General features: G+C 42.7%; 1 protein-coding gene across 2 annotated transcripts in view; it reads right to left on the minus strand.

The window, feature by feature from the left end:
* Positions 1–27,372, minus strand: part of RASGRF2 (Ras protein specific guanine nucleotide releasing factor 2) — a gene marked incomplete at both ends in the record, with an annotated part of 248,550 nt that overhangs the window by 49,151 nt on the left and 172,027 nt on the right. For both annotated transcript variants that reach the window (XM_079701968.1, XM_079701967.1), the window contains one exon: positions 2,608–2,714. In XM_079701968.1, coding sequence (XP_079558094.1) covers positions 2,608–2,714 — 107 coding nt within the window. The remainder of the gene's footprint in view (positions 1–2,607; positions 2,715–27,372) is intronic.

Consider the following 27,372-nt stretch of genomic DNA (forward strand, 5'->3'; position numbering starts at 1 on the left):
TAATGCCTGTATGCACACATGTATACATGCATGTACAAGGTAGCTATCAAATCAGACGATAACATTTTGCTCTAAATCTCTTAATTATAAGTGACGGATTCAGCACACCAATCTCTTCCCATCTATGAATTCTCTTTACCAAAAGTAAAATAACCCCAGCCTACTGTAATTTGATTTGTGGTACTTTTCCAGCTACTATAAGAGTTATACGTGAATTGTGAGGGATCCCTGTTTGAGATTAGAAAAAGAGGGCACTGGGCTTCCCTGGTGGTGCAGTGGTTAAGAGTCCATCTTCCAATGCGGGGGACACGGGTTCAAGCCCTCATCCAGGAGGATCCCACATGCCACGGAGCAGCTAAGCCCATGGGCCACAACTACTGAGCCTGTGAGCCACAACTACTGAGCCCAAATACCGCAACTGCTGAGGCCCGTGCACCTGGAGCCCGTGCTCTGCAGCGGGAGAGGCCACCGTGATGAGAGGCCCGTGCACCGTGGTGAGGAGTGGCCCCCGCTCACAGCAACTGGAGGGAGCCCGTGCACAGAAACGAAGACCCAACGCAGCCAAGAATAAAAACAAGTAAATACATAAATTTATAAAAGAAGAAAAAGAGGGCACTGGGGATTGATAAAAGGAAAGTGAGGCTGATGGGGAAGCAGGGTTAGAGCTCCTGAGGGAAGATGTGGAGGAGAGGAGGGAGCTGGGGCCAGGAAAACCTGGGCTGTTACTTTGAGTCTTGGCATGAACTTGCAGGGGCCAAGCTGTGACCGGGAAAGAGAGCAAATTAGCACCTGTTCAATTCTGTCTATCAAAGCTACTCTGCATCTCTAAGCCACTGTCGGATCCAGGAATCAGAAGCCAAAACTCTGAGTCAAAAACTAGAGATGGGGCTTCCCTGGTGGCGCAGTGGTTGAGAGTCCACCTGACGATGCAGGGGACGCGGGTTCATGCCCCAGTCCGGGAAGATCCCACATGCCGCAGAGAGGCTGGGCCCGTGAACCATGGCCACTGAGCCTGCGCGTCTGGAGCATGTGCTCCGCAACGGGAGAGGCCACAACAGTGAGAGGCCCGCATACCGCAAAAAAAAAAAAAAAAACTAGAGATGATGGGATGGACAGTCAGGTGCAGGAGAAACATCACTCTCATGTTTTAGCTGCAATGAGGCAAAAGGGATTCAAAGCAGCTCACTGAGACTGTGGAAAAGAGAGACTAGACATTTCCAATGAGCTAAGGATGGTTCTCAGAATTTGGGTCATACAGGATCCATTTTTATTTACTAAAGATGTGTAAGATGAAATGTTTAACATACTTTATTTAATGTGCTGTCTTTGTTGTCTTTGTTTTTATTTTAATTAGTATTTAAGAGTTGTCACAGGCTAACTGGTGGTGAGGTCCAAATCCCACTTGTTCCAATTAGTGAATTGTCTTGCCACAGGGGTTTCAGAAGCCTGGCCCTCGTGTAACTGTCTCTGATGAACGGTCATTACCAAGGGCCAGGCGGTAGACCTCTGAGAATATAATGAAGTGGGAATTCCTTGCATTTTTTCTTTTTCTCTACTCATTAGCTAACTCACATTTTATGTTTCCCGTGTTTTGATCTGAGCCATGAAGGGCCCCCTTCTCTCTCTCAAACTCTCCTTGCTGGGTGCTAGCCAGCCAGTGTCCAGGAGGGCCCACCCTTTATTTGGCAGTGGGGGCATCGTTTGGCACAATTCCTGCCTTGAATCAATGAGGCAAAGGGGGCCCTTGCTTTATTTTGTGAGATGGTGAAATCCATATAAATTCTATAAACTTGCACTGAAAACACACAAATAGATAACAAGCAGGTGTCCTGTCAGCATGATGCAATTTAAAAACAGAGTACATGAGACTCTTGAACAACACATTTGAAATGCATGGGTCCACTTGTATGTGGATGTTTTTCAATGGTAAGTTCTACAGTACTACACCATCTGCAGTTGGTTGAATCCTCAGATATGGAAGAACCACATGTATCACATGACCATGGGTACAGAGGGCCAACTGTAAGTTACTGCAAATTTTCCACTGTGCAGAGAGCTGGTGCTCCTAACCATCACATTGTTCAAGAGACAACTGTACTAGAAACCAAAACATCAAAGGGCATGAGGCAAAGTATCTTCTGAATCGGGCTGAGAAAACACTCCCTGACCAGACACCAGAGTGTCTGGTACCAGAATGTTGCTTACTTCCAGGGGCACCTGCTGTTTACTTCCAAGAGGTACCACCCCAGCTGAGCCAACTCCACTTACAGAGAGGGCCCTGTGAACAGTGCTCCCGGGTGGCAGGGGACAGTGGCCCTGCCACAGCTCTAGTGCCCACAATGGGTGCTGTTGCCTGAGAGATGAGGGAAGAGGGGAGCCCTGCTTGACCTCTTGTGTCGTGCCCTTCGTAGATCTGAAACAGCAGATGTTAGCAGTACACGTTTGTTTGCTTTGATCTGTATGCCCACCCTCCAGTTTCTTCCCTACCTATGTTCCAATTTCAAGGTTTCAAACTCCAACTCCAAAGAATCAGAAGGCGTTGTAATGACTTAAAAAGTTGGTTTTAAAAAAAATCCTTGAAAGTAATTACCGAGGCCACTGAATTACCTGTGCGTGCTTTGAGACCCAGTGACGGAGGACGTTCAGTACGCGATTGGTGGCTGTTCTACGTATGATAAACTCTTTGTCACATGTTCTCTCGGTGTTGTTAAATCCTTAGGAGGAAAAGAAACACACACATATTGTAGTTAAAGCCACTCCCCAGGGACCTGGAAAAGGTCACTTATTTTGGGACATTGGTTAATGAAACTCACAAATGACACATTTGGCAGAGGAGCAAGTGGCTTCAGACTGCTGTGGGTTCTGCTTACTTATCTATTATACCCACAGCAGTGAGGCCACCACATAGTTACAGGTGCAATTAAATGAATAATGTGCACATATTTGTTAAAGGCCACTGATTAAAGCTAAAGCCGGTCTAGAAACACTTCCATTTGTGCCTGTCTTGTTATATAATATAAAGCCAAGAAGGAGTTTTAACAAAGTACTTGAATCAACATTAGTTTATACTTTTGCTCCAAAAGGCATTATATAACCACCAACATTTTCAATATCTGTAGATGGATGAGCCTTGGCTCACAGATGATACAAATACTTTCTTGTGCAGCCACGTATTGAGAAGCAGTATAGCATAGTGGTTAAGAACATGAACTCCACAGCCAGACTGTCTGGGTTCAAATCCCTGTGCTCCTACTATGTAAGTTATGGCTCCTCTTTGGTGACCAGTTTCCTCATGTCCTGCATGGGATAAGTGTACCAACCTCAGAGGCTTGTTTGGAGATTAAGTTAGTGCGTGTTAAGCATTTAGAATGGCACTTGAGAAAATAGTGGGAGCTTATTAAGGTCACCAATAACCTCCATGTCTCTATATTCAAGGGATATCTATCATCTCTCCATAGGAAATCTCATCTAATGATCACCTATAAAAAATTGCTCACATATTTATGTCCCAAGATTTCTTCTCCAAACTCTAGACCCATATATCCAACTGCCTCTTGATATTTTCCTCTTAGATGTTTCAAAAACGTCAAACTCAATATGTACAAAAGAAAAACCGATGGCCTTTCCACCAAACCTTGTCCTTTTCCAGTGTTCCCCATCTCAGTAAAGGAACACCATCAGCCATCCAGTTACATAAGCCTGAAACTTTGGAATTGTTCTTAGGCCATCTCTCTTCTTCTCCCTGATAATTTTACCTGCAAAATAAATCTCAAATCTGTCCATGTCGTCATATCCACAAAGCCAAAACTGGCATCGAGCTCCAGCAATTATCATCTAGTCCACTGACAACAGCCTCCTAACTAGTTTCATTGTCACTCCTGCCTCCTCAAATCTGTTCTCTTTTCTGAAGTCAGAAAGATCTTCCAAAGGGCAAATTAGATGTGTCATTCCCCTGTTTAAAGCCCTTCAATGACTCAGGATAAATACAAAACTCCTTAACACAGCCTACAACGTCTTCCATGGTTTGGCTCTTAGCTCCCTCTCAGCCTTTTCTGAGACCATATTCTTCTCACTATTTCCTCTTCCATTTAACCACCCTTCTTTCAGCCCCTCATCCTCACCCCAGGGCCTTTGCATATACTGTCTTTCACTCAGTGAAAGCCACTCTTATTTCACTTCCCCAAATGAGCCGTTCCTGGCTTGAGCTGTGTAAATCCCCCATTGCACATCTCACAGCAACATGCACATTTACTTTCTGACACTTGCTACATTTGCAATTTTATGTTTATTTATGTGATTATTTGTGTCCTCCATGAAGATAAGGATCAGATATGTTTTTGCTGAGCATGAGCACATATGTGGCATGTAGCAGATGCTGGACACAATATATATTTGCTGAATAAATGAACAAAAGTTTGGATAGTAGGAACTAACTATTTATTTGAATATGCTACAAATGTAAGGATGATTCAGTGAAAGACTGAACGAACAGTCATCAGAACCTATGAATGAGTTAGACAAAAAAGTCCATGAGCTTCTAAAGGGCAGGGGCCCCTTCTCCATACTCTTCTTTGACTGTAGACAGGCATATTCCACCCACTAGCAGACACTGTCAGAGGATGATGATGTGCTCTTGGCAGACTAGATATCCTGAAAAAATCTTTTGCTATTAGAAGCTTAGAAATTCTTAGAAAAATATAATAAATATCTTTTTAAATGCACAGCTGAGTTCTCAAGAAAATAAGGAATTTTCCAGGGTCAAACACACAGAGAGATCTGAAAACCAGAACTAAGCCTCTGAATTATTGCTGTCTGACTTAAGAGGAGAGCAGTTTACCAATCTTGGTAACAGGAGATGTGGATTGTAAACCCACGTGATTCAGGAGACGAAGGCCCAGGAAGTGTGAGTGACAGAGTTAGAACTGAGACTCCCACATAAAGTTGGAACTCTCAAAAGACCATTCCCTCTGCCCAAGAGAGGATTAGGAAAAGAAATTCTCCAACCTGCAAAAGGAGACAGTTAAGAAACTTGACTGTCTTAGCCTGGATCTCAGTGAGGGTGAAACAAAGGCTCCCTGAGAACTGATAACCACAGGCCCACCTCACGCAGGTTCGAAGCCCAGATTGAACCACAACTGGCTGGCCCCAGCCAGTGATAACTCCGGAGGCCCTGACAAAAGCACACACAAAACCTCTCCAGAGGGACAAACGCTCGCCCTCAGCCTATACTGGATGACCAACAAGAAAGGCCTCTGAAGAAAACCTCACAATCCCAGAGTACAAAACACACAAGCCACCCACCATGAACAAGGGTCTGTAGACACAGGGATCGGGAGCTCCCCACCTCACCACCCCCACCACCACCACCAAGAATTTCACAAACTAGAGCTATGCAATAGTTCTAGTTCAAATATCCTAAAATTAGGATGTTTATAAAGTCTAAAGATTTAAAAGTAGGAACTGAAAACATGTGAAAAGAATTTAAAATATTTCAAGTCAAATTTTACAAGAACCACATAAAATGTCTTCAAATTAATGGAATTATTCTTTCAATTACTGCTGACAAATAGACAAGTTGAAATTTAAAACAGGGATAGATATTATAAATAAATACAGGTTAGACGCAGTTGAATAAAGAAAGAGTAAACTGTAAAGAGATCTGAAAAACACATCTGAGAAAATTACCCAAATGCAGTACAAAGAGCTAAAGAGGTAGAAAACAAACACATATATATGGAATGTAAAAAAAAAAAAAGGTTCTGAAGAACCTAGGGGCAGGACAGGAATAAAGAACGCAGACGTAGAGAATGGACTTGAGGACACAAGGAGGGGGAAGGGTAAGCTGGGGCGAAGTGAGAGAGTGGCATGGACACATATACACTACCAAATGTAGAATAGATAGCTAGTGGGAAGCAGCCGCATAGCACAGGGAGATCAGCTCGGTGCTTTTCGACCACCTAGAGGGGTGGGATAGGGAGGGTGGGAGGGAGACACAAGAGGGAGGAGATATGGGGATGTATGTATACGTATAGCTGATTCACTTTGTTATACAGCAGAAACTAACAACACTGTAAAGCAATTATATTCCAATATAGATGTTAAAAAAAATAAAAAAATAAAGAGGTAGAAAACAGGAAAGATGGGAGACTGGCTGTCTGATTGGGAGTATGGACCCACGTGCTATATAACAGCAAGACCATCCGTATCAGCTGAGCACATGAGAGCACAGTTAAGGCAACTTCAGTTAATGAGTGAGCAGCAGCCCCATTAATAAAACAGGATTTACTACAGGTATGCCCCTCAGATAGATAGTTTATGTATCTGGTTTAGGGAATTTCTAAATTGGTGATTTAAATAGAATTGACAGAGTATTTCTAAGATCAAAGACCTCCATCTGTTGATCAAGCAGTGAAAAAGATTCCCATTTTTCACAGATTTTAAAGCTCTGTGATCAGAGCAACAATTTTCTGCAACTCGCCAGATTTCCTCCTTATTGCAAACTACCATCTAAGCTGGGGGCTGCTTGGGCAATATTTATTTCTGAATTTATTTATTTAATTTTTTTTGCGGTACGCGGGCCTCTCACTGTTGTGGCCTCTCCTGTTGCGGAGCACAGGCTCCAGTCACGCAGGCTCAGCGGCCATGGCTCACGGGCCCAGCCGCTCCGCAGCACGTGGGATCTTCCCAGACCGGGGCACGAACCCGTGTCCCCTGCATCGGCAGGCAGACTCTCAACCACTGCGCCACCAGGGAAGCCCTTATTTTTGAATTTAAACGTGAACCCTATAGTGAATTGGTGGCAATATCCATGTAGAAGGCATTCTGTCCTAAAATCATGGATCCACCCCCAAGAAGTTCTTATGCCATTTTTTGGAAGAGCAAAGAAAAAATCTTTGTGGAGCTTTAAACATCTTTCCTTTGTCAAGTGACACAGCACAACCAAACTCCACAGATACCAGAAGAGTTTGTTTTACTAACATCACACATCTGGAATACTGTCACCCCGAGATTTCTGCCTTTCCAATTTATGCATGTCTTTTTTTTTCAGTTGTAGGCACTGGTCAAACAAGCTAATTTGGGCAACAAAAGCCATCTGGAAAAGTGATAAGAACCAAATCACCATATGTGTGAATTTAAGAATGAGATTCAACCTTATGGTCCTTCCCCCAGACACCTTGTGAGTCATTCTCTCCCTTATAGTAATTAGTAGATGCGACATCTCTCTGATTAAACTATACACTCCCTGGTGAAGGGATTTTATCTCAGGCATCTTTGTAGGCCCTTCAGCTTTGCACACAGGCACTCAGCAGTTATTTTTCTTAGCAAAAATTGCAGCACTCCCAATAAAAACTATTTGAAAGTGTCTGCAGATGCTATGTATCTGAATAAAGGGCATTTTCCCACCATATTGCCATGATGACTATGTATTTGAAATCTATCACAAGCAGGACATACAATAAAGTAGTGGGGAGGGAGGCAAGGAAATTTTAAAATAGAGAAAAGGAGGAAATTTTTCATTTTATACTTCAAATGATGTGATACTTAGCTAACTTCACTGCCTACTTTGTAAGAGGCAAGTAAAATAATGGTGAGATGGAAATAAGATTACGTGTAGGTGGATTATGGACTTGTCCAGTTAGAGCTGAGGACAAACTGTCAAAGACAAGGAATTCTTGAACATGGGAAGGTATTTTAACATCTAAAGTAGATCGCCAAGAAGTGGACCATGGAGTTGCTGTTAATGCCAACAAAGCATCTTTAGGCCATCCTCTGACTTGGTGAGGAAAGTTAGAGTACAATCAGGAAGAGCCAAAAAGCACAGAGATAATATTGATGTCAGTGGTCCATGGTGATGGGCTGCCTGGAAGGAAAAGTAAATGCTAACTATTGGTTACTTTAACCACATTTCTAGAACCTGTTTCTTATTGTGAATAATTTTATCCCCAGTACCTGGCATTGTAGGTCTTAATAAATTTAGGCTTATTGAATGAATGCATTGAGATCACTTTAATGACTATATCAGTGAGGCAATTAAGAAAAATGCCACAACAGTGATGAATAATTTTTCACTTTATACAAATGGGACTCAATCTCTCCAATAGCATCAATGTTATCCATGTGCTTTACTTTGTCCAGTAGATATCTTTCTTTAAAAATCATGTGCAGTACAAAACCATATAATTGGTTTGTACATTTCTGTGCACTTGGATTACAACTATATTTCTACTCTGGTTGTTGGCATGGAAAGATTGTTCATATTTATTGTCTCTTTGTACTAGGAGCTTAACAAGTGGTCTATATTTTAACCCTTGAAATAATAAATTGGCATTTACTGCATGCCCACCAAGTACCAAATATAGGACCATGAGTAATGTGGCTTGTTCAACAACAACAGCAACAAAGTAGGGTAAATGTTGTTTTCCCCATTGACAGACAAATAAACAGGAAATCAGAGAGGTTAAGAAACCTGACAAAGGTCACAGAGTTAATAAGTGGCAGAACCAGGACTTGAGCACAGGTCTGCCCATTTCCAAAGCCAGAGTGCCTTATTATTTTTTTTTTATTAGTTTCTGCTTTATAACAAAGTGAATCAGTCATACATATACATCTGTTCCCACATCCCTTCCCTCTTGCGTCTCCCTCCCTCCCACCCTCCCTATCCCACCCCTCCAGGCGGTCACAAAGCACAGAGCTGATCTCCCTGTGCTCTGCGGCTGCTTCCCACTATCTATCTACCTTACGTTTGGTACTGTATATATGTCCATGCCTCTCTTTCGCTTTGTCACAGCTTACCCTTCACCCTCCCCATATCCTCAAGTCCATTCTCAAGTAGGTCTGTGTCTTTATTCCTGTTTTACCCCTAGGTTCTTCATGACATTTTTTTTTCTTAAATTCCATATATATGTGTTAGCATACGGTATTTGTCTTTCTCTTTCTGACTTACTTCACTCTGTATGACAGACTCTAGGTCTATCCACCTCATTACAAATAGCTCAGTTTCGTTTCTTTTTATGGCTGAGTAATATTCCATTGTATATATGTGCCACATCTTCTTTATCCATTCATCTGATGATGGACACTTAGGTTGTTTCCATCTCCGGGCTATTGTGAATAGAGCTGCAATGAACATTTTGGTACATGTCTCTTTTTGAATTATGGTTTTCTCAGGGTATATGCCTAGTAGTGGGATTGCTGGGTCATATGGTAGTTCTATTTTTAGTTTTTTAAGGAACCTCGATACTGTTCTCCATAGTGGCTGTACCAATTCACATTCCCACCAGCAGTGCAAGAGTGTTCCCTTTTCTCCACACCCTCTCCAGCATTTATTGTTTCTAGATTTCTTGATGATGGCCATTCTGACTGGTGTGAGATGATATCTCATTGTAGTTTTGATTTGCATTTATCTAATGATTAATGATGTTGAGCATTCTTTCATGTGTTTGTTGGCAGTCTGTATATCTTCTTTGGAGAAATGCCTATTGAAGTCTTCTGCCCATTTTTGGATTGGGTTGTTTGTTTTTTTGCTATTGAGCTGCATGAGCTGCTTGTAAATTTTGGAGATTAATCCTTTGTCAGTTGCTTCATTGGCAAATATTTTCCCCCATTCTGAGGGTTGTCTTTTGGTCTTGTTTATGGTTTCCTTTGCTGTGCAAAAGCTTTGAAGTTTCATTAGGTCCCATTTATTTATCTTTGTTTTTATTTCCATTTCTCTAGGAGGTGGGTCCAAAAGGATCTTGCTGTGATTGATGTCATAGAGTGTTCTGCCTATGTTTTCCTCTAAGAGTTTGATAGTTTCTGGCCTTACATTTAGGTCTTTAATCCATTTTGAGCTTATTTTTGTGTATGGTGTTAGGGAATGATCTAATCTCATACTTTTACATGTCCCTGTCCAGTTTTCCCAGCACCACTTATTGAAGAGGCTGTCCTTTCTCCACTGTATATTTCTGCCTCCTTCATCAAAGATAAGTTGACCATATGTGCGTGGGTTTATCTCTGGGCTTTCTATCCTGTTCCATTGATCTATATTTCTGTTTTTGTGCCAGTACCACACTGTCTTGATTACTGGAGCTTTGTAGTATAGTCTGAAGTCAGGGAGCCTGATTCCTCCAGCTCCGTTTTTCGTTCTCAAGATTGCTTTGGCTATTCGGGGTCTTTTGTTTTTCCAAACAAATTTTGAAATCTTTTGTTCTAGTTCTGTGAAAAATGCCAGTGGTAGTTTGATAGAGATTGCACTGAATCTGTAGATTGCTTTGGGTATAGAGTCATTTTCACAGTATTGATTCTTCCAATCCAGGAGCATGGTATATCTCTCCACCTATTTGTATCATCTTTAATTTCCTTCATCAGTGTCTTATAATTTTCTGCATACAGGTCTTTTGTCTCCTTAGGTGGGTTTATTCCTAGATATTTTATTCTTTTTGTTGCAATGGTAAATGGGAGTGTTTTCTTGATTTCACTTTTAGATTTTTCATCATTAGTGTACAAGAATGCCAGAGATTTCTGTGCATTAATTTTGTATCCTGCTACTTTACCAAATTCATTGAGTAGCTCTAGTAGTTTTCTGGTAGCATCTTTAGGATTCTCTATGTATAGTATCATGTCATTGGCAAACAGTGACAGCTTTACTTCTTCTTTTCCGATTTGGATTCCTTTTCTTCTCTGATTGCTGTGTCTAAAACTTCCAAAACTATGTTGAGTAAGAGTGGTGAGAGTGGGCAACGTTGTCTTGTTCCTGATCTTAGTGGAAATGGTTTCAGTTTTTCACCATTGAGGACGATGTTGGCTGTGGGTTTGTCATATATGGCCTTTATTATGTTGAGGAAAGTTCCCTCTATGCCTACTTTCTGCAGGGTTTTTATCATAAATGGGTGTTGAGTTTTGTCGAAAGCTTTCTCTGCATCTATTGAGATGATCATATGGTTTTTCTCCTTCAATTTGTTAATATGGTGTATCACATTGATTGATTTGCATATATTGAAGAATCCTTGCATTCCTGGAATAAACCCCACTTGATCATGGTGTATGATCCTTTTCATGTGCTGCTGGATTCTGTTTGCTAGTGTTTTGTTGAGGATTTTTGCATCTATGTTCATCAGTGATATTGGCCTGTAGTTTTCTTTCTTTGTGACATCCTTGCCTGGTTTTGGTATCAAGGTGATGGTGGCCTCGTAGAATGAGTTTGGGAGTGCTCCTCCCTCTGCTATATTTTGGAAGAGTTTGAGAAGGATAGGTGTTAGCTCTTCTCTAAATGTTTGATAGAATTCGCCTGTGACGCCATCTGGTCCTGGGCTTTTGTTTGTTGGAAGATTTTTAATCACAGTTTCCATTTCAGTGCTTGTGATTGGTCTATTCATATTTTCTATTTCTTCCTGATTCAGTCTTGGCAGGTTGTGCATTTCTAAGAATTTGTCCATTTCTTCCAGGTTGTCCATTTTATTGGCATAGAGTTGCTTGTAGTAATCTCTCATGATCTTTTGTATTTCTGCAGTGTCAGTTGTTACTTCTCCGTTTTCATTTCTAATTCTATTGATTTGAGTCTTCTCCCTTTTTTTCTTCATGAGTCTGGCTAATGGTTTATCAATTTTGTTTATCTTCTCAAAGAACCAGCTTTTACTTTTATTGATCTTTGCTATCATTTCCTTCATTTCTTTTTCATTTATTTCTGATCTGATCTTTATGATTTCTTTCCTTCTGCTAACTTTGGGGGTTTTTTGTTCTTCTTTCTCTAATTGCTTTAGGTGCAGGGTCAGGTTGTTTACTTGAGATGTTTCCTGTTTCTTAAGGTGGGATTGTATTGCTATAAACTTCCCCCTTAGAACTGCTTTTGCTGCGTCCCATAGGTTTTGGGTCGTTGTGTCTCCGTTGTCATTTGTTTCTAGGTATTTTTTTATTTCCTCTTTGATTTCTTCAGTGATCACTTCGTTATTGAGTAGTGTATTGTTTAGCCTCCATGTGTTTGTATTTTTTACAGATCTTTTCCTCTAATTGATGTCTAGTCTCATAGCATTGTGGTCGGAAAAGATACTTGATACAATTTCAATTTTCTTAAATTTACCAAGGCTTGATTTGTGACCCAAGATATGATCTATCCTGGAGAATGTTCCATGAGCACTTGAGAAAAATGTGTATTCTGTTGTTTTCGGATGGAGTGTCCTATAAATATCAATGAAGCCCATCTTGTTTAATGTATCATTTAAAGCTTGTGTTTCCTTATTTATTTTCATTTTGGATGATCTGTCCATTGATGAAAGTGGGGTGTTAAAGTCCCCTACTATGAGTGTGTTACTGTCGATTTCCCCTTTTATGGCTGTTAGTATTTGCCTTATGTATTCAGGTGCTCCTATGTTGGGTGCATAAATATTTACAATTGTTATATCTTCTTCTTGGATCGATCCCTTGATCATTATGTAGTGTCCTTCTTTGTCTCTCCTAATAGTCTCTATTTTAAAGTCTATTTTGTCTGATATGAGAATTGCTACTCCAGCTTTCTTTTGATTTCCATTTGCATGGAATATCTTTTTCCATCCCCTTACTTTCAATCTGTATGTGTCTCTAGGTCTGAAGTGGGTCTCTTGTAGACAGCATATATATGGGTCTTGTTTTTGTATCCATTCAGCCAATCTGTGTCTTTTGGTGGGAGCATTTAGTCCATTTACATTTAAGGTCATTATTGATATGTATGTTCCTATTCCCATTTCCTTAATTGTTTTGGGTTTGTTATTGTAGGTCTTTTCCTTCTGTTGTGTTTCTTGCCTAGAGAAGTTCCTTTAGCATTTGTTGTAAAGCTGGTTTGGTGGTGCTGAACTCTCTCAGCTTTTGCTTGTCTGTAAATGTTTTAATTTCTCCATCAAATGTGAATGAGATCCTTGCTGGGTAGAGTAATCTTGGTTGCAGGTTTCTCTCCTTCATCACTTTAATTATGTCCTGCCACTCCCTTCTGGCTTGTAGAGTTTCTGCTGAGAGATCAGCCCTTAACCTGATGGGGATTCCCTTGTGTGTTATTTGTTGTTTTTCCCTTGCTGCTTTTAATATGATTTGTGTTTAATTTTTGACAGTTTGATTAATATGTGTCTTGGCATATTTCTCCTTGGATTTATTCTGTATGGGACTCTCTGTGCCTCCTGGACTTAACTATTTCCTTTCCCATATTAGAGAAGTTTTCAACTATAATCTCTTCAAATATTTTCTTTGTCCCTTTCTTTTTCTCTTCTTCTTCTGGAACCCCTATAATTCGAATGTTGGTGCGCTTAATGTTGTCCCAGAAGTCTCTGAGACTGTCCTCTGTTCTTTTCATTCTTTTTTCTTTATTTTGCTCTGCATCAGTTATTTCCACTATTTTGTCTTCCACCTCACTTATCCGTTCTTCTGCCTCAGTTATTCTGCTACTGATCCCATCTAGAGTATTTTTCATTTCATTTATTGTGTTTTTAATCGATGCTTGATTCATCTTTAGTTCTTCTAGGTCCTTGTTAACTGTTTCTTGCATTTTGTCTATTCTATTTCCAAGATTTTGGATCTTGGAAATAGAATCTTGGATCATCTTTACTATCATTATTCTGAATTCTTTTTCAGGTAGACTGCCTATTTCCTCTTCATTTGTTAGGTCTGGTGGGTTTTTATCTTGCTCCTTCTCCTGCTCTGTGTTTTTCTGTCTTCTCATTTTGCTTATCTTACTGTGTTTGGGGTCTCCTTTCTGCAGGCTGCAGGTTCGTAGTTCCCGTTGTTTTTGGTGTCTGTCCCCAGTGGCTAAGGTTGGTTCAGTGGGTTGTGTAGGCTTCCTGGTAGAAGGGACTAGTGCCCGTGTTCTGGTGGATGAGGCTGGATCTTGTCTTTCTGGTGGACAGGTCCACGTCTGGTGGTGTATTTTGGGGTGTCTGTGGACTTTTTATGATTTTAGGCAGCCTCTCTGCTAATGGGTGGCATTGTGTTCCTGTCTTGCTAGTTGTTTGGCATAGGGTGTCCAGCACTGTAGCTTGCTGGTCATTGAGTGAAGCTGGGTGCTGGTGTTGAGATGGAGATCTCTGGAAGATTTTCGCCATTTGATATTATGTGGAGCTAGGAGGTCTCTTGTGGACCAGTGTCCTGAAGTTGGCTCTCCCACCTCAGAGGCACAGCACTGACTCCTGGCTCAATTTGGGATGATTTGTTGTCTATTCATGTATTCCACAGATGCAGGGTACATCAAGTGGATTTTGGAGCTTTAATCCGCTGCTTCTGAGGCTGCTGGGAAAGATTTCCCTTTCTCTTCTTTGTTCTCACAGCTCCCGGGTCCCAGCTTTGGATTTGGCCCCACCTCTCCGTGTAGGTCGCCGGAGGGCATCTGTTCTTCGCTCAGACAGGACAGGGTTAAAGGAGCAGCCGCTTCGGGGACTCTGGCTCACTCAGGCCGGGGGGCAGGGAGGGGCACCCAGTGCGGGGCGAGCCTGCAGCGGCAGAGGCCGGCGTGACGTTGCACCAGCCCGAGGCGCACCGTGCGTTCTCCCAGGGAAGCCATCCCTGGATCCCGGGACCCCGGCAGTGACGGGCTGCACAGGCTCCCCGGCAGGCGGGCGTGGACAGTGACCTGCGCTCGCACACAGGCCTCGCGGTGGCGGCAGCATCCCCAGTGTCCCACACCCGTCTCTGGGGTCCGCGCATTCAGCCGTGGCTTGCGCCCATCTCTGGAGCTCCTCCAATCAGCGCTCTTAATCCCCTCCCCTCGCGCACCAGGAAACAAAGAGGGAAGAAAAAGTCTCTTGCCTCTTCGGCAGGTCCAAACTTTTTCCCGGACTCCCTCCCGGCTAGCTGTGGTGCACTAACCCCTTCAGGCTGTGTTCACGCCGCCAACCCCAGTCCTCTCTCTGCGCTCCGACTGAAGCCCGAGCCTCAGCTCCCAGCGCCGCCCACCCCGGCGGGCAAGCAGACAAGCCTCTCGGGCTGGTGAGTGCCGGTTGGCACCGATCCTCTGTGCGGGAATCTCTCCGCTTTGCCCTACCCAGGTACGTGGGGAGTTTCTTGCTTTTGGGGAGGTCTGAGGTCTTCTGCCAGCGTACAGTAGTGTTCTGTAGGAGTTGTTCCACGTGTAGCTGTATTTCTGGTGTATCTGTGGGGAGGAAGGTGATCTCCGCATCTTACTCTTCCGCCATCTTCCCCGGAAGTCCAGAGTGCTTTAAATTATACCTCATAGCCTGGATACAAAGTTTCTGCTTTAAGTTTTACTTGCAAGTTGGTAAATATTATTAAAGCTACAAGAGAAGATGCTATTTGACTACTTTGGGAAAGTAAGTGCTGTCCTCTTAATTCTCTTTTCTAAATTTTGAAGAGCGATAAGAACATAGCACCATTATAGAGTTTTATACGGTAATGGATTTTAAATGAAAACTTTTATTTATCTAACTGGAATTTAAATTTTCTCAAAGTGTACTCTTTCCACAAATTCATTACATTTCCTATGAATCATTATATAAACCAGGGCTTTTAAAACTTCCAGTCATGATCTATTAATGGGCAGTGAGATCACTGTGAGTTTAGTGGGTTGTTATCAGCATTTAAACAATGAAATAGATGAAAACTGAGTAGATTGTACATAGTGAGAGTGAGTATTCTTTAGCGAAAATTTTGTACCAGTTGTGTGTGTGTGTGGGTGTGTGTGTGTGTATCCTGGGTCAAAATGTAAAATGTATGAGAGTGGGTTGCAATAAAACAGTTTGAAAGTGACTAATACAGACAATCTGATTATTAGCACTATGTTTAAACCACCTGCATTAATTTCCCAGAAATTCTGGGATAACTAAGTCCGTTCCTTACTCTGAAACATGTCTGAAGGAACAAGCAGAGGACGCTCATCTTCTTATGGTCCTCCCTTTGTTTCTGTCACTAAACACTCTTCCCATTCTCCACCTAATCCTCCAGGTTGTCCACCTCTGCCTCATACCTTGGTTTCTGGTCTGTTCTCGAGCTGACTCCAACCAGTTCTCACTCCCTCAGGGACATGATTCTCTCCCACGGGTTTTTCTACATATTCCAACCTGACACCTCCAGTTCCATTTCCCCAAATCCCTCATTCCTTGTAAGAAATGCTTCTTACAAGATATTTCCGTATTAATGACACATTCTTCTCTTGTAAAAAACATATCCCAAAATCAAATTTATGTTTTTTGCTCTCAAGTGCCTCCCCACCTTAACTTTCCTGTTGACTTAATGGAACAACCGTGGTTTCCACTTCTCAGGTGGGAAACCTCACTCCTCTCTGTCTCTCCTTGCTTTTTCACATTAGGTCAACAAATACTGTTAACTTTTTGGTAGCGTCTGTCAACCTATGTTCCAGGTTCTCTGTAGGTATTGGGTGAACAAGAGATGTGGTCCCTGCTCTCATGGAGCTGGCTCTTTAAATGGGGAGAAGATAGCCTCCAAACAAGTAAAACACCAAAAATGTGTAATTCAAAACCCTGCAAATGAGCACGGTGCTGTCTCTTCAAGAGTAATCTCAAATATCCCTCTAATTTGTTACTGCTCCAGCACCAAGTACTCCTAATGTCTCCCTATTGTCCACTGAACCAAGTCTAGAATATTTTCCTGATATGAAGGGCTTTATTAGCTAGTAAACTGAAAAAAAAAAAAGGCTAATGCAGACAAACAGATCTGCACATACACTGTGCTGAACATCGTGATAACAGTATTCACTGAGTCTATAAACTAACAGACTCATTCTTGAGAGATGATCTAGAATAGGTACAGTTATAGAAACTGAACTTTAGTCTGTATATAGTAGGAAATTTGGTGTAGTAATCTACTGGTACATTCAATTACTCCTATTTTAATGGACTCTTAGTTGGCAATCTTTTGTTTGCAAAGGGACAGAACACCCAATTCAAACTCGCTTAGAGTAAAAAGGGAATTACTATTTTATATATCTGGAGATAGTTCTAGATTCAGATCCTGTTTGATTCAGAGGCTGATGTTAGCCTGGCCCATGTCTATTTCTCTTTAGTGCTTTAATTCTGCTCTCATTTCCAGGTAGCAAAAATGGGTAAGGCCGTGCTAGACTTATAACCTCATATCACACCAGCCAGAGGATGAGAGGGCATTCTTTCTGGTATTTTCCACTAAAGATAAAGAAATTTGTAACCTAGAAGTCCTTCAAAACGTCAATGAAATCCAAAGATGTTTTGAAGGACTTCTAAATTACAAATTTCTTGCCAAACTGCACCATACCCCTTCCTCAAACTCATATCACGATGGCAATGGTGGGGCAGGTGTCAGAGATGGCGGGGAGATGCATGTGTGTGTGTGTGTGTGTGTGTGTGTGTGTGTGTATGTGTGTGTCATGAGGAGGTAAGCTCCCACTCAAAGCACATGGCCGGAAATGAGAAAGGACTAATGAGGCAATGGACAAATTTTGCATAGTAGGTTTTAAAAAAAATTTTCTATAAGTGTGTCCTTATCCTTGGGTTGTAAAGTTCTTCTCCATACTCAGTTTAACCTGAGATTTTCTCTAAGTACAATTAACTGTAACAATGAAAAAAAACACATCCTTGTAGAATGAGGAAAAGAAGCTCAGCAGGTCTATCATTATTTATGATGAAAAAATACATGAAGAATGGCAAAATCAGTATCTCCCCTTTGCCTTCACTTTTCAAGAAAATCAGTAACTAAGACTGTCAGCTGAATTGTTCTCATGGATTTTAAAAAATACGTGCTGTTTAGATTCTTGAAGAAATGATTATATACTAAGTTTAAAACAAAACTTCTTGAGAACCATTGGGTATTACTTCTTTTAATTCTCACAATTGTATAAAACATATTCCTCATTTTTACAGATGAGGAAACAGGCTCAGAGAAGTCCAGTAGCCACCTAAGGTCACAGATGGTAAAAGCAGAGCCAGGATTTATGGCGAGGTCACTGGATTCTAAAATCCAGCCTCTTCCCACTGAAACACCCTGTCTGAATGCCTATTCACAAGAAGCGCTAGCTGCCCGTGTTTATTGCTATGTAAGCTCCAGCCCTCCCATTGCTGCCATCACCTTTTGTGCTGGTGTAAAGATGCAACAAGGACACACAGCCAGTATGGAGGGCGACGGTGACCTCTGACAAAGAAGAATGGGGTCCTTTGAGGAGTCGGCAACAAGTGAAGCCACAGAGTAAGCAAATTTAAATGAGTTTTCAAGAAAACTGCTGAGACAAGAAGGAAAGAGACAGGCTAGAAACTGAGAGGGGACACAGGTTTGTGGGAGACAATAACTTGAACCAGTTTGAAAATTAAAATATGGCAATATATTAAAAGAAACCAAGAAATCTAATACTCTTGGTCAGAGTTTCTTGACAGTAAAACCAGTATTACCCAGGCCTTCGAAAATACAGTAAATGCTCTAGAAATGGTTAACATAAAGAACACCAAAAAACAAAAGGAACAAACTTTAAATTTCTCAATTATTTCTTTTTCTGCCCAACTTTATAACCAACTATCTGAAAAAAAGAAAGGAGGCCGATTTTTCTGTCCGTTATCTGAATTCTCTGATGGGCATCTGCTACCTCTTCTGGATAAGAGGCAGCTCACCAGTCTGATGTGGAACATTATTCCTACCCTTGCATTAGGCAAAATTTCCCCACAAGCCAAAATAATAGTAATTTTCCAAATCCTTCTACATTTCTTTCTACAGAATGCTACACACACATCTAGAAATGCTTTTCCACGGGGGCAGGGATGGGACAATGAGTGATAGCTCCTGACCCCGGGAGGTGTGTATAAAGCGTGTAAACAGTTGTGAAGGAGCATGTGCCTATGTGTGCAAGGAGCGGGGATGGCTACAGAATTAGCTGAGCTATTGTGAAGAAGCCACTGCAGAGAATTTTAGAGATGGCTGGGGAGGGGGGATAAAAATAGGCCATTTTCTCCCCCTCAATTGTTAACATTGGAATGTACGCAAAAAGTTTCAATGTATAAAAGCACTAAATTTTGCCAGTAGAAAATGAAACATACCTTGGGACGGAGGGTGGGAGCCACAGAACACAAAGGAAGCCCACTTTACCAGACACAGAACACTGACTGAGTGTCTTTGTGCCAATCACTTTCGTAGGAACTGGGGTATAGAGGTGGACAAAGGGAAACTAATTAGCTGCTTACAGGGACTTACATTCTACTGGGGGAGACAGAAATAATAAATCATGTCAGTGGTATTATTATCTACATACAAATGAATAAGGTAAATTCAGATATTGAAAAGAGCTATGTGGAAGGCAAACAGGCTAGTGTGTGTGTGTGTGTGTGTGTGTGTGTGTGCATGTGCATGCGAGAGAGAGAGAGAGAGAGAGAGAGAGAGAGAGACACACAGAGACACACACAGAGAGAGAGAGTGACTCACAGAGAGAGAGACACACACACACACACAGAGAGAGAGAGACTCACAGAGAGAGACAGAGAGAGACACACACAGAGAGATACACAGAGAAAGACACACACATACACACACAGAGAGAGACACAGAGAGAGAGAGAGGGAGAGACACAGAGAGAGACAGACACAGAGACAGAGAGAGAGACATAGAGACAGAGAGAGAGACACAGAGAAAGAGAGACAGAGATAGAGACACACACAGAGACACACAGAGAGAGAAAGAGAGAGAGAGAACATTTGCTAGGCTGGGTTGGGAAGGCCTTTCCAAGGAGGGGATGGAGACAGGTGAGCTGGGACTTGAACAAAGAATAGGAAATGGTCAAATGAAGATCTGGGGGAAGAGTGTTTCAAGCAGAACAGTGAATGAAAAGGCCACAAGACAGCTCAGCTTGACTGAGGGCCAGAAAGTGGCCCAGTGTGGCTGAGGCCCAGAGAATATGGGGCCTGGAGAAGGGAGATGAAGTTGGAGAGCGGGCAAAATCACCAAGCATCTTTCAAGCCAAGTGAAAGAGCTGGACTGTGTTCCCTGGTATTGGGAAGCAACCAGAGGGTTTTGTGCAAGGGAATCATGATTTCACTGACACTCTAAACAGGTTACTCTGGCTGCCTTGGGTAGTGTGGACTGGAGGGGGCAAAAGTGGTGAGGGAAAGACCAGGTATGAGGCTGTAATCCAGGTGATGCAGGTTTGCACAAAGCTTGTGGCAGCAGTGGTAAGAATTGTTGGAGATGGAGGGGCTAAGACTTGCTGATGCACTGGATGTGGAGGTTTGTACTGAAGTGAATAGTGTTTCCCCAAATTCATGTTCACTCAAAACCTGTCAGTGTTATTTTATTTGGAAACAGGGTCTTTGCAGAAGTAATCAAGATGTCAAACTGGATTAGGGAGGGTCCTAAATCCAATGACTGGTATGGTTATAAGAAGAAGGAAATTTGAACACTGCCGCAGCCAGAGGGAAGAAGGCCCTGTGACAACAGAGGTAGAGAACAGAGTTATGGGGCCACAAGCCAGGGAACACCAAGGCCTGCCGGCAATCACCAGAGGTTGGCAGAGGCAAGGCGGACTCCTTCTCCAATGCCTTTGGAGAACATGGCCCCGCTGCCACCTTGATTTCAGATTTCTAGCCTCCAGAACCATGAAAGAACACATTTCTGCTGTTTTTAGCCAACCACTTGAGGTAATTTATTACAGCAGCCCTAAGAAGCCAAAACGAGGTCTAAAGGAAAGAGAGGAATCAGGAATGGTTCCACTGTTTGGGGCCTGAGCAGCTAGGTTAGATGATGATGCCATTTCCTGAAATTGGGGAAGGGTAGGTTTTAGGGAGAAAAATCAAGAGTTTGGTTTTAACCTGAAAGATGTCTCTTTCAGACATCTAAGTGGCAATATCCATGAGGCCCTTAGGCATAACAACCTGAAACTCAAATAGAAAGGCTCAGACTGGGAACGTAAATTGGAGACTATCAAGCATTTACATAGTACTTAGAACCATAAGGCTGCATAAGCTTACTTAGGCAGAGAGCATAGACAGGAAAAAAGGCCACATGGAGCCCTGTGATCCCATGACCGGTAGAGATTTTGTATGAGATGAGCCAGCAGATGAGACCAAAATGGGGAGAAGAGCAAGGTGAAAGGAAAATCTGGCACGTGTGGTGTCATGGAGACAAAGAGGACAAGTGTTTCCACATGGAGGATGCGATCAGCTGTCCCAAAGGCTGCTGAGAGGCTGACTAACATGAGGGCTTTGGCTTCAGCAAGATGTAGGTCATAGGTGACAAGAGTCATTTCAGAGTGAAAGTCCAAGAGAATAGGCTGGGGGGAAATGGAGGTGATGAAGTGGAGACATTAAGTATGGCTCACTCGTTCAAGACATTTTGCTTTGTAAACAAGCAGCAAAATGGAACGGGAGCTGGTAAAATGGGTGATATAAGGACATGGTGGCATGCTGCTGGGGATGATTGGGTAGAGGGGGACTGAGGACGAGGGAGGAAAGGGTAATAAGTGCATGAGAACACTTCTCGAGCATGTGGAAAGGGAGGGGTGGACCCAACAGCAGGGCAGGGATGATTCTTCCAGAACCAGTGGGAGAAGCCAGAGGATGAGTCCAAGTGCAGTGGGCTGGTGAAACTAGTGGAGGAGAGAGGTCATCCTTTCTGTTTTCACTGGGAAAACAGTAGGAGAGAAGCTCCTCAGTGAAGATGGAGAGGAAGGTGGAGACGTGAAGACAGGAGAGGACTAGAAATCCTGGCGTGTAGGAAAGTAACTTCACTAGGACTGCCTGGCAGCACAGAACACCCATTTGAGATCTGAAGACGTAAGGTTGAGTCCAGGCAGCACAATTCTGCAGGCCTCTCAAAAGAGCAGCTCCACTCTATGTGAATACCAAGTCCATCTGATTCTGTCAATGTTCAGTTAAGGTCCTGGTTGCTCCAGGCTCCACGCCTTTGATCACACCATCAGAACTTGCCAGGCGGGCTTCTCCCAGAGGCGGCCACAGAGACGCAGAGGGTCAGAATGCAGGCTTTCAAGCCTGCAGCCGCTCTGTGGCCTTTCATTTAAAATTCTGTGCATGCTTTGAAACTTACAGAACGCACAGCGGGGAGAGTATCACTGCCATCCAATTGTGTACTGAAGTGTGCGGTTTACAGACCTCTCCCAGGATTTCAGACAGATTCTGAGCAGCCTGCTGTATAATTCTACTCCAGTGAATTAGTTTAACAGTGCTGATGGATGGATGATTCAGCCCGGGTCCCTTAGGCCAACAACTTCAGATCCATCACCTTAGCTGCCGAGGGCAACGTCAAACAACTCACAACGCTGATAACGGCGCAGTATGGCAAGACTCTAAGCACACGCTGCCGGGATGGTCCCATTCCTTCACCCTCAGCCTGCCTCGCCACCTCTGACTTGAAGACTGCAGTCACCTCATGAGGGACATCAGGGGACACCTCAGCTCCTCTCTTCAAAATCTCTCTGCCACTCCATCCCCACTCTCTTCTTTCCTCCCAGGAGAGAGCAGCAAATGTGACAGAAGAAAGAACAGACTGGGGATTTTTACCTTATCTTACTGAGTGGCCTTGGAAAAGTCCCTTTGTCTCTCAGGGTCTCAGTTTCCTCTTTGGTATCATGAGGAGCTTATCTAGATGCCCCTAAAGTCCCTTTCTCAGGGCCTTCTTGGATAAAGCTCAGGTCTCCCCACCACGTGTCTGATACCCTCGCTTCCCTGGCATCAACAATTACCTGCTCCCGCCCCTTCCCCAGTCTTTCCTCTAACACCTTAGTCTCCACGGATCCCTTCCCTCTGCTTACAAAGGCCTGTCCTCAATGCTGCCACTCCTTCACATGTGACAATGGTGTGTCTTTCTGGCTTATCCTAGGTATCCCTAGAATTATAAGTAGGTAAGGGCTTTTGGCAGGAGAAATAAAGTGTCACTTTGCCCCGGTAATCCACCTTTGGTCCTGAGTGCTTCTTGGTCAAGTTGGGCTACACCAATTCCATATATCTGATTGCATCTGTGATTTTACATAAGGCCCCCTTATGACCACAGCCCCATCCCTTTTCTCTGAGGTTCAGTGACACTGAGATACACCAGGTGGCCCCACGTGGCACAGAGAGAACCAGGTCAGACTGTAGGAAAGGATGCTGGGGCTCCTAAGAGTCAAGTCACCAGAAGGAAGGAGAAGTCTGAACTGATTGATACCCAGAATCAGTCCCAGAGCTTAGGGAAGGTGTAAACCACGTGGTCTGAGCAAATTAGCAGAGATCTGCACCAGCCCCAGGGGTGGCCATAAAGAGAGCAGGGTTCACAGGAGTTATCTCTGTGAACTGGCCAAAGCTTCCACATCAGCAGCAGAGACAGCTAAGACCAGCAAGTGGGGTCTTGATGCAGTTAGAACTTGACATTCGATCTAGAGAAGCACCAGGCAAGTGAGGACAGGGAAACACACCACCTGCAATTCTTCGAAATATTCCCAAGGAAGTATTTGAAAGATGGACGTTCCAATGATAATCCATATTGGATGCAAGGTGGGAGAGGCAGTTCTTAAATTGATTTAATTCAAGTATAAGAAGAAATCAGGCCTCACTTTGAGGTTCCAGGCTGAAAGCCTGGGACATTGTGTTACGTTTACATGTCTCTTCATGTAAAGGGTCTTAACACACAGTGGGAACTGAGTCAACCTGTTTAATTATTTTTTTTATTCCAAGATTTTTTCATTCACTTTATCACTGTGGATAAACATACCAACATAGACTGGTTCCACTTATTGGAAGACCTTGGTATGTCCTGAGTCAGGAGATTCCTGAACTTCCCTGCCTTGGAATTTACCACACTTTTCTCCGCATCCCAGCCTCCCCAGGGTCTGTAACCACAAAACTTGAGGTGCTGTAAAGTACTTTCAGTTTAGTAACTGAGGACTCAGAAGAAAGGCTTGTACACAGCTGTGAAACCTTCAGCTCCAGGAAACACCATCTGCATGAAGGCAGGGTTGCACTGGGCCCCGTCCTTGCGGCTGGGGAGCCATGTCTCCGCAGAGTGTTTCAGACAAAATCTATTTGTATCATTTCAATGGAAGATGGCTGCTCCACGCTCATTGTTGAAAACTTTCCAATAGATTACTAACAATTCTTAAAACATGTTTGAAAGCTTCAGAATTCCTCTTTGCCCTACCCAGACACCTTTATCTCATCTACATAGGACTTTAACTCCCATATAGGAATTTCATAGGGAACTTCTTCCCTCCAGAATCCATACTTTGCTGATCAGATCAACACTTACTAATTGGTGTGCAACTGCCAGAAGGTACCAGAAGCTCCCCAAGAATTCCATTCCCTATTCTGTGTTACTATCACTATTTGTCAGGCTAGAGAAAATTCTTTTTTAAAACCACAAATTCTGAAAGTATGTACTTTTTAACTTCCCAAGAAATGAGTCAACAGTCTAAAAATTATTCAACAGTCTACCAGATACTTCTGCAAAAAAATTTTCTACCAAATCAAAAGTATTTGGTTAATATAAATACGAATTAACAAACCATATTGATTCCTAAACTTCATAAAGGTTGGACCTATTTTTTCATTTAACTTGGCCCAATTTTAAGGCCAGAGACCTTAATTCACACAGTGAATAGTGTGGTGTAAAGTCGTTTTGGTTAGAAAAATAATTTTCCAAAGGTAAACTAACTTCTTGGACTTGAGGTTCTATTGGAAGGCTGTAAAGTATACTAAAGCCGTGGACTAAGTGTGAGCGTTGCTGAGAAGTCACACTGTCCAGAAGAAGAAAAGATGGCCCTTATGCTCGTCTCTCAAATTCAAGACAGCAACTCTGTCTTTCTCATCAGAGGAAGAAGGCCTCTGGATTAAAAGGTCTAGGGAAATATGTTACAACGCAAGCATCATTCTAAGAGTTAAAACATTATGGTTATTGTTATTTTATAGCTAGCATTCATTCAGTGCTCACTTATGCCGGGGACTAAACTCATTTAAGCTTTCCAACAATCCTAGACGTCAGTTACCCTCGCTTTACAGAAAATAATAATGACTAAATAAAAACAATAATAGTAATAATAGCAATTATTTATATAGTGTTCATTATATGCCAGGCAGTGTTCTAGCACTTTACACTTATTTAACCCACACAATAACCTCATGAGGTAGCAGAGTTTTTGCACATACAATGTCATCAGGTACCAGTCACATCAACTACAGATGTGACTGCAGCAGTCCTAGGTTCTAATTTCCCCATCTTACAAAAGTTCCCCAATGAACAAACACATCCTGGTGCCATCAGCCAAGCCCAGCTCTCTGATTACACAGCCTCTCACGCTGGGACACACATTACATCTGTACTTCCCAGGTCAGAAAAAAAGTGCTGTTTATTCTCAGCACAGGACTTGATGTGGACTCATATACACATAACTGGGGTCCCACATGGACACTCTAACTGCATGTTTCTTTTGTAGCTAGACCACATGTTGCACAAACATTGCTTTGCTTGAAGATATTTCAAATTACTGAGTTTGGTGGTCAAGAAAGGTGCATTTAAATTTGTGAGGGCACCTTATGTGCCTATGGACTATATATATGAAATTTGCATATTCTTCCAATACAGTTGTTCATGTCTGTATTTGAATTAAGATGGTTTAAAATGAACATTTTTTTGTAAGCATAACTAACTACAGTAAGTCCCCTACATACGAACCTTCAAGTTGAGAACTTTCAAAGATGCGAACATGCGTTCCACCAACGTCAGGCATGAGTGAACTTGCAGCTTGCCCTCCGTCCCCTAATGCTGATGATCGTTCAGCTCTCCCATCTCCCACCTCCTCTCCCTCCTCTAGTCAATAACTCTTCTTGCCTGTTCACTCGATGCCAGCGCCTGTATGCCAGCTGTTGTACTGTACTACTGTACTTTTGAAAGTACTGTCCAATTAAAAATATTTTATTTTTTGTGTTTGTTTTTTATGTATTATTTGTGTGAAAAGTATTATAAACCTAGTACAATACAGTACTATATAGCCAATTGTGTTAGTTGGGTACCTAGGCTAACTTGGTTGGACTTAACGAACAAATTGGACTTACGAACATGGTCTGGGAACAGAGCTTGTTCATATGTAGGGGAATTACTGTACGTGTAAATGCCGAAGATGGAGAGGCGTTCCTTCATGTCCTCTGGGGCTGGAAGGCTCAAAAGTATTTGGCTAAAACTTGCATTTCCCAGGCTCTCCTGCAACTCAGGTTCTGAATGCAAATTAGAGCATCTGCTCAGGGCCTGGAAGGTGGAAATGAGACAGAGGCCATTACCCACTGCAACAGCCATTTCTGCTGGCAGACATGGCCACGGAGGCCAGAAGTGCCCCAGCCCACAGGGGCAGCCTCCGCAGAGGCAGGCAGCAGTTTCCTGATCACTGATGGAATGAAGTCAATGTCTTCTTGGGTCAGCAGTTTCCCGAGATCTCCTGTGTGTCCACCATCCAAGGAAGGCAGAAGCAGCAGCCCCAGGTGGGCGAGTTCTACATGGTCCCCCATAAGTGATTCCCTGAAGCCCAGCCTTAAGCCTATTCCTTCCTCTGTACCCAATTCCCTGTAATAAATCTCTTCCCTAGGGAAATAGCTAATTTCTTCCCTACAACCAAACTTCCATAGATAACAGATAGCAAGTGTCCAATGCCAAAGGTCCAGGAATTAGCCTATGATGCTCAATATTTGTAATCAGAAATGAGGCAGATGAGGTCAGTATCTGAATAAGTCTTGACATTCAATTAAAACAGCACATCTCACATTCAGGGATACCTGGAGGCTCTTCAGTTTTGTTATGCTGAAGCCTGCCTTCTAATAGACCTCCATGATTTCTAGGTAATAACTCACTGATCAAAACTGCTTTCTATATATGCCAGAAGGAAAGAAGGAAAGAAAGGGGGGGGCGAGTAGAGAGAGAGAGAGAAAGAAGTCTCAGTAGAGGTAAGGAGACTTCACACAGAAGCTTCTCTCTCACCCTGAGGACAGTTCTGGGTGAATTAGGCACTCTTGAGCTCATCTTTAGAAGATAGCCTGTGAGAATTTTTAAAAACCTGTCTCTGTCTATGTTTCAGAGAAAAAGGCTGACTGACAAAAGAAATGAATTTAAATAGAAGATGACTGAGTTATCTGTAGTGAAGTGGATGGACCTAGAGTCTGTCATACAGAGTGAAGTAAGTCAGAAAGAGAAAAACAAATACCGTATGCTAACACATATATATGTAATCTAAAAAAACAAAAAAGGGTTATGAAGAACCTAGGGGCAGGTCAGGGATAAAGAAGCAGACGTAGAGAATGGACTTGAGGACACGGGGAAGGGGAAGGGGAAGCTGGAACGAAGTGAGACAGTGGCATGGACATATATACACTACCAAATCTAAAATAGATAGCTAGTGGGAAGTAGCCGCATAGCACAGGCAGATCAGCTCGGTGCTTTGTGACCACCTAGAGGGGTGGGATAGGGAGGGTGGGAGGGAGACACAAGAGG

The sequence above is a fragment of the Hyperoodon ampullatus genome (genome assembly GCF_949752795.1).
Source record: "Hyperoodon ampullatus genome assembly, chromosome: 4".
NCBI classification, from domain to species: Eukaryota; Metazoa; Chordata; class Mammalia; order Artiodactyla; family Ziphiidae; genus Hyperoodon; species Hyperoodon ampullatus.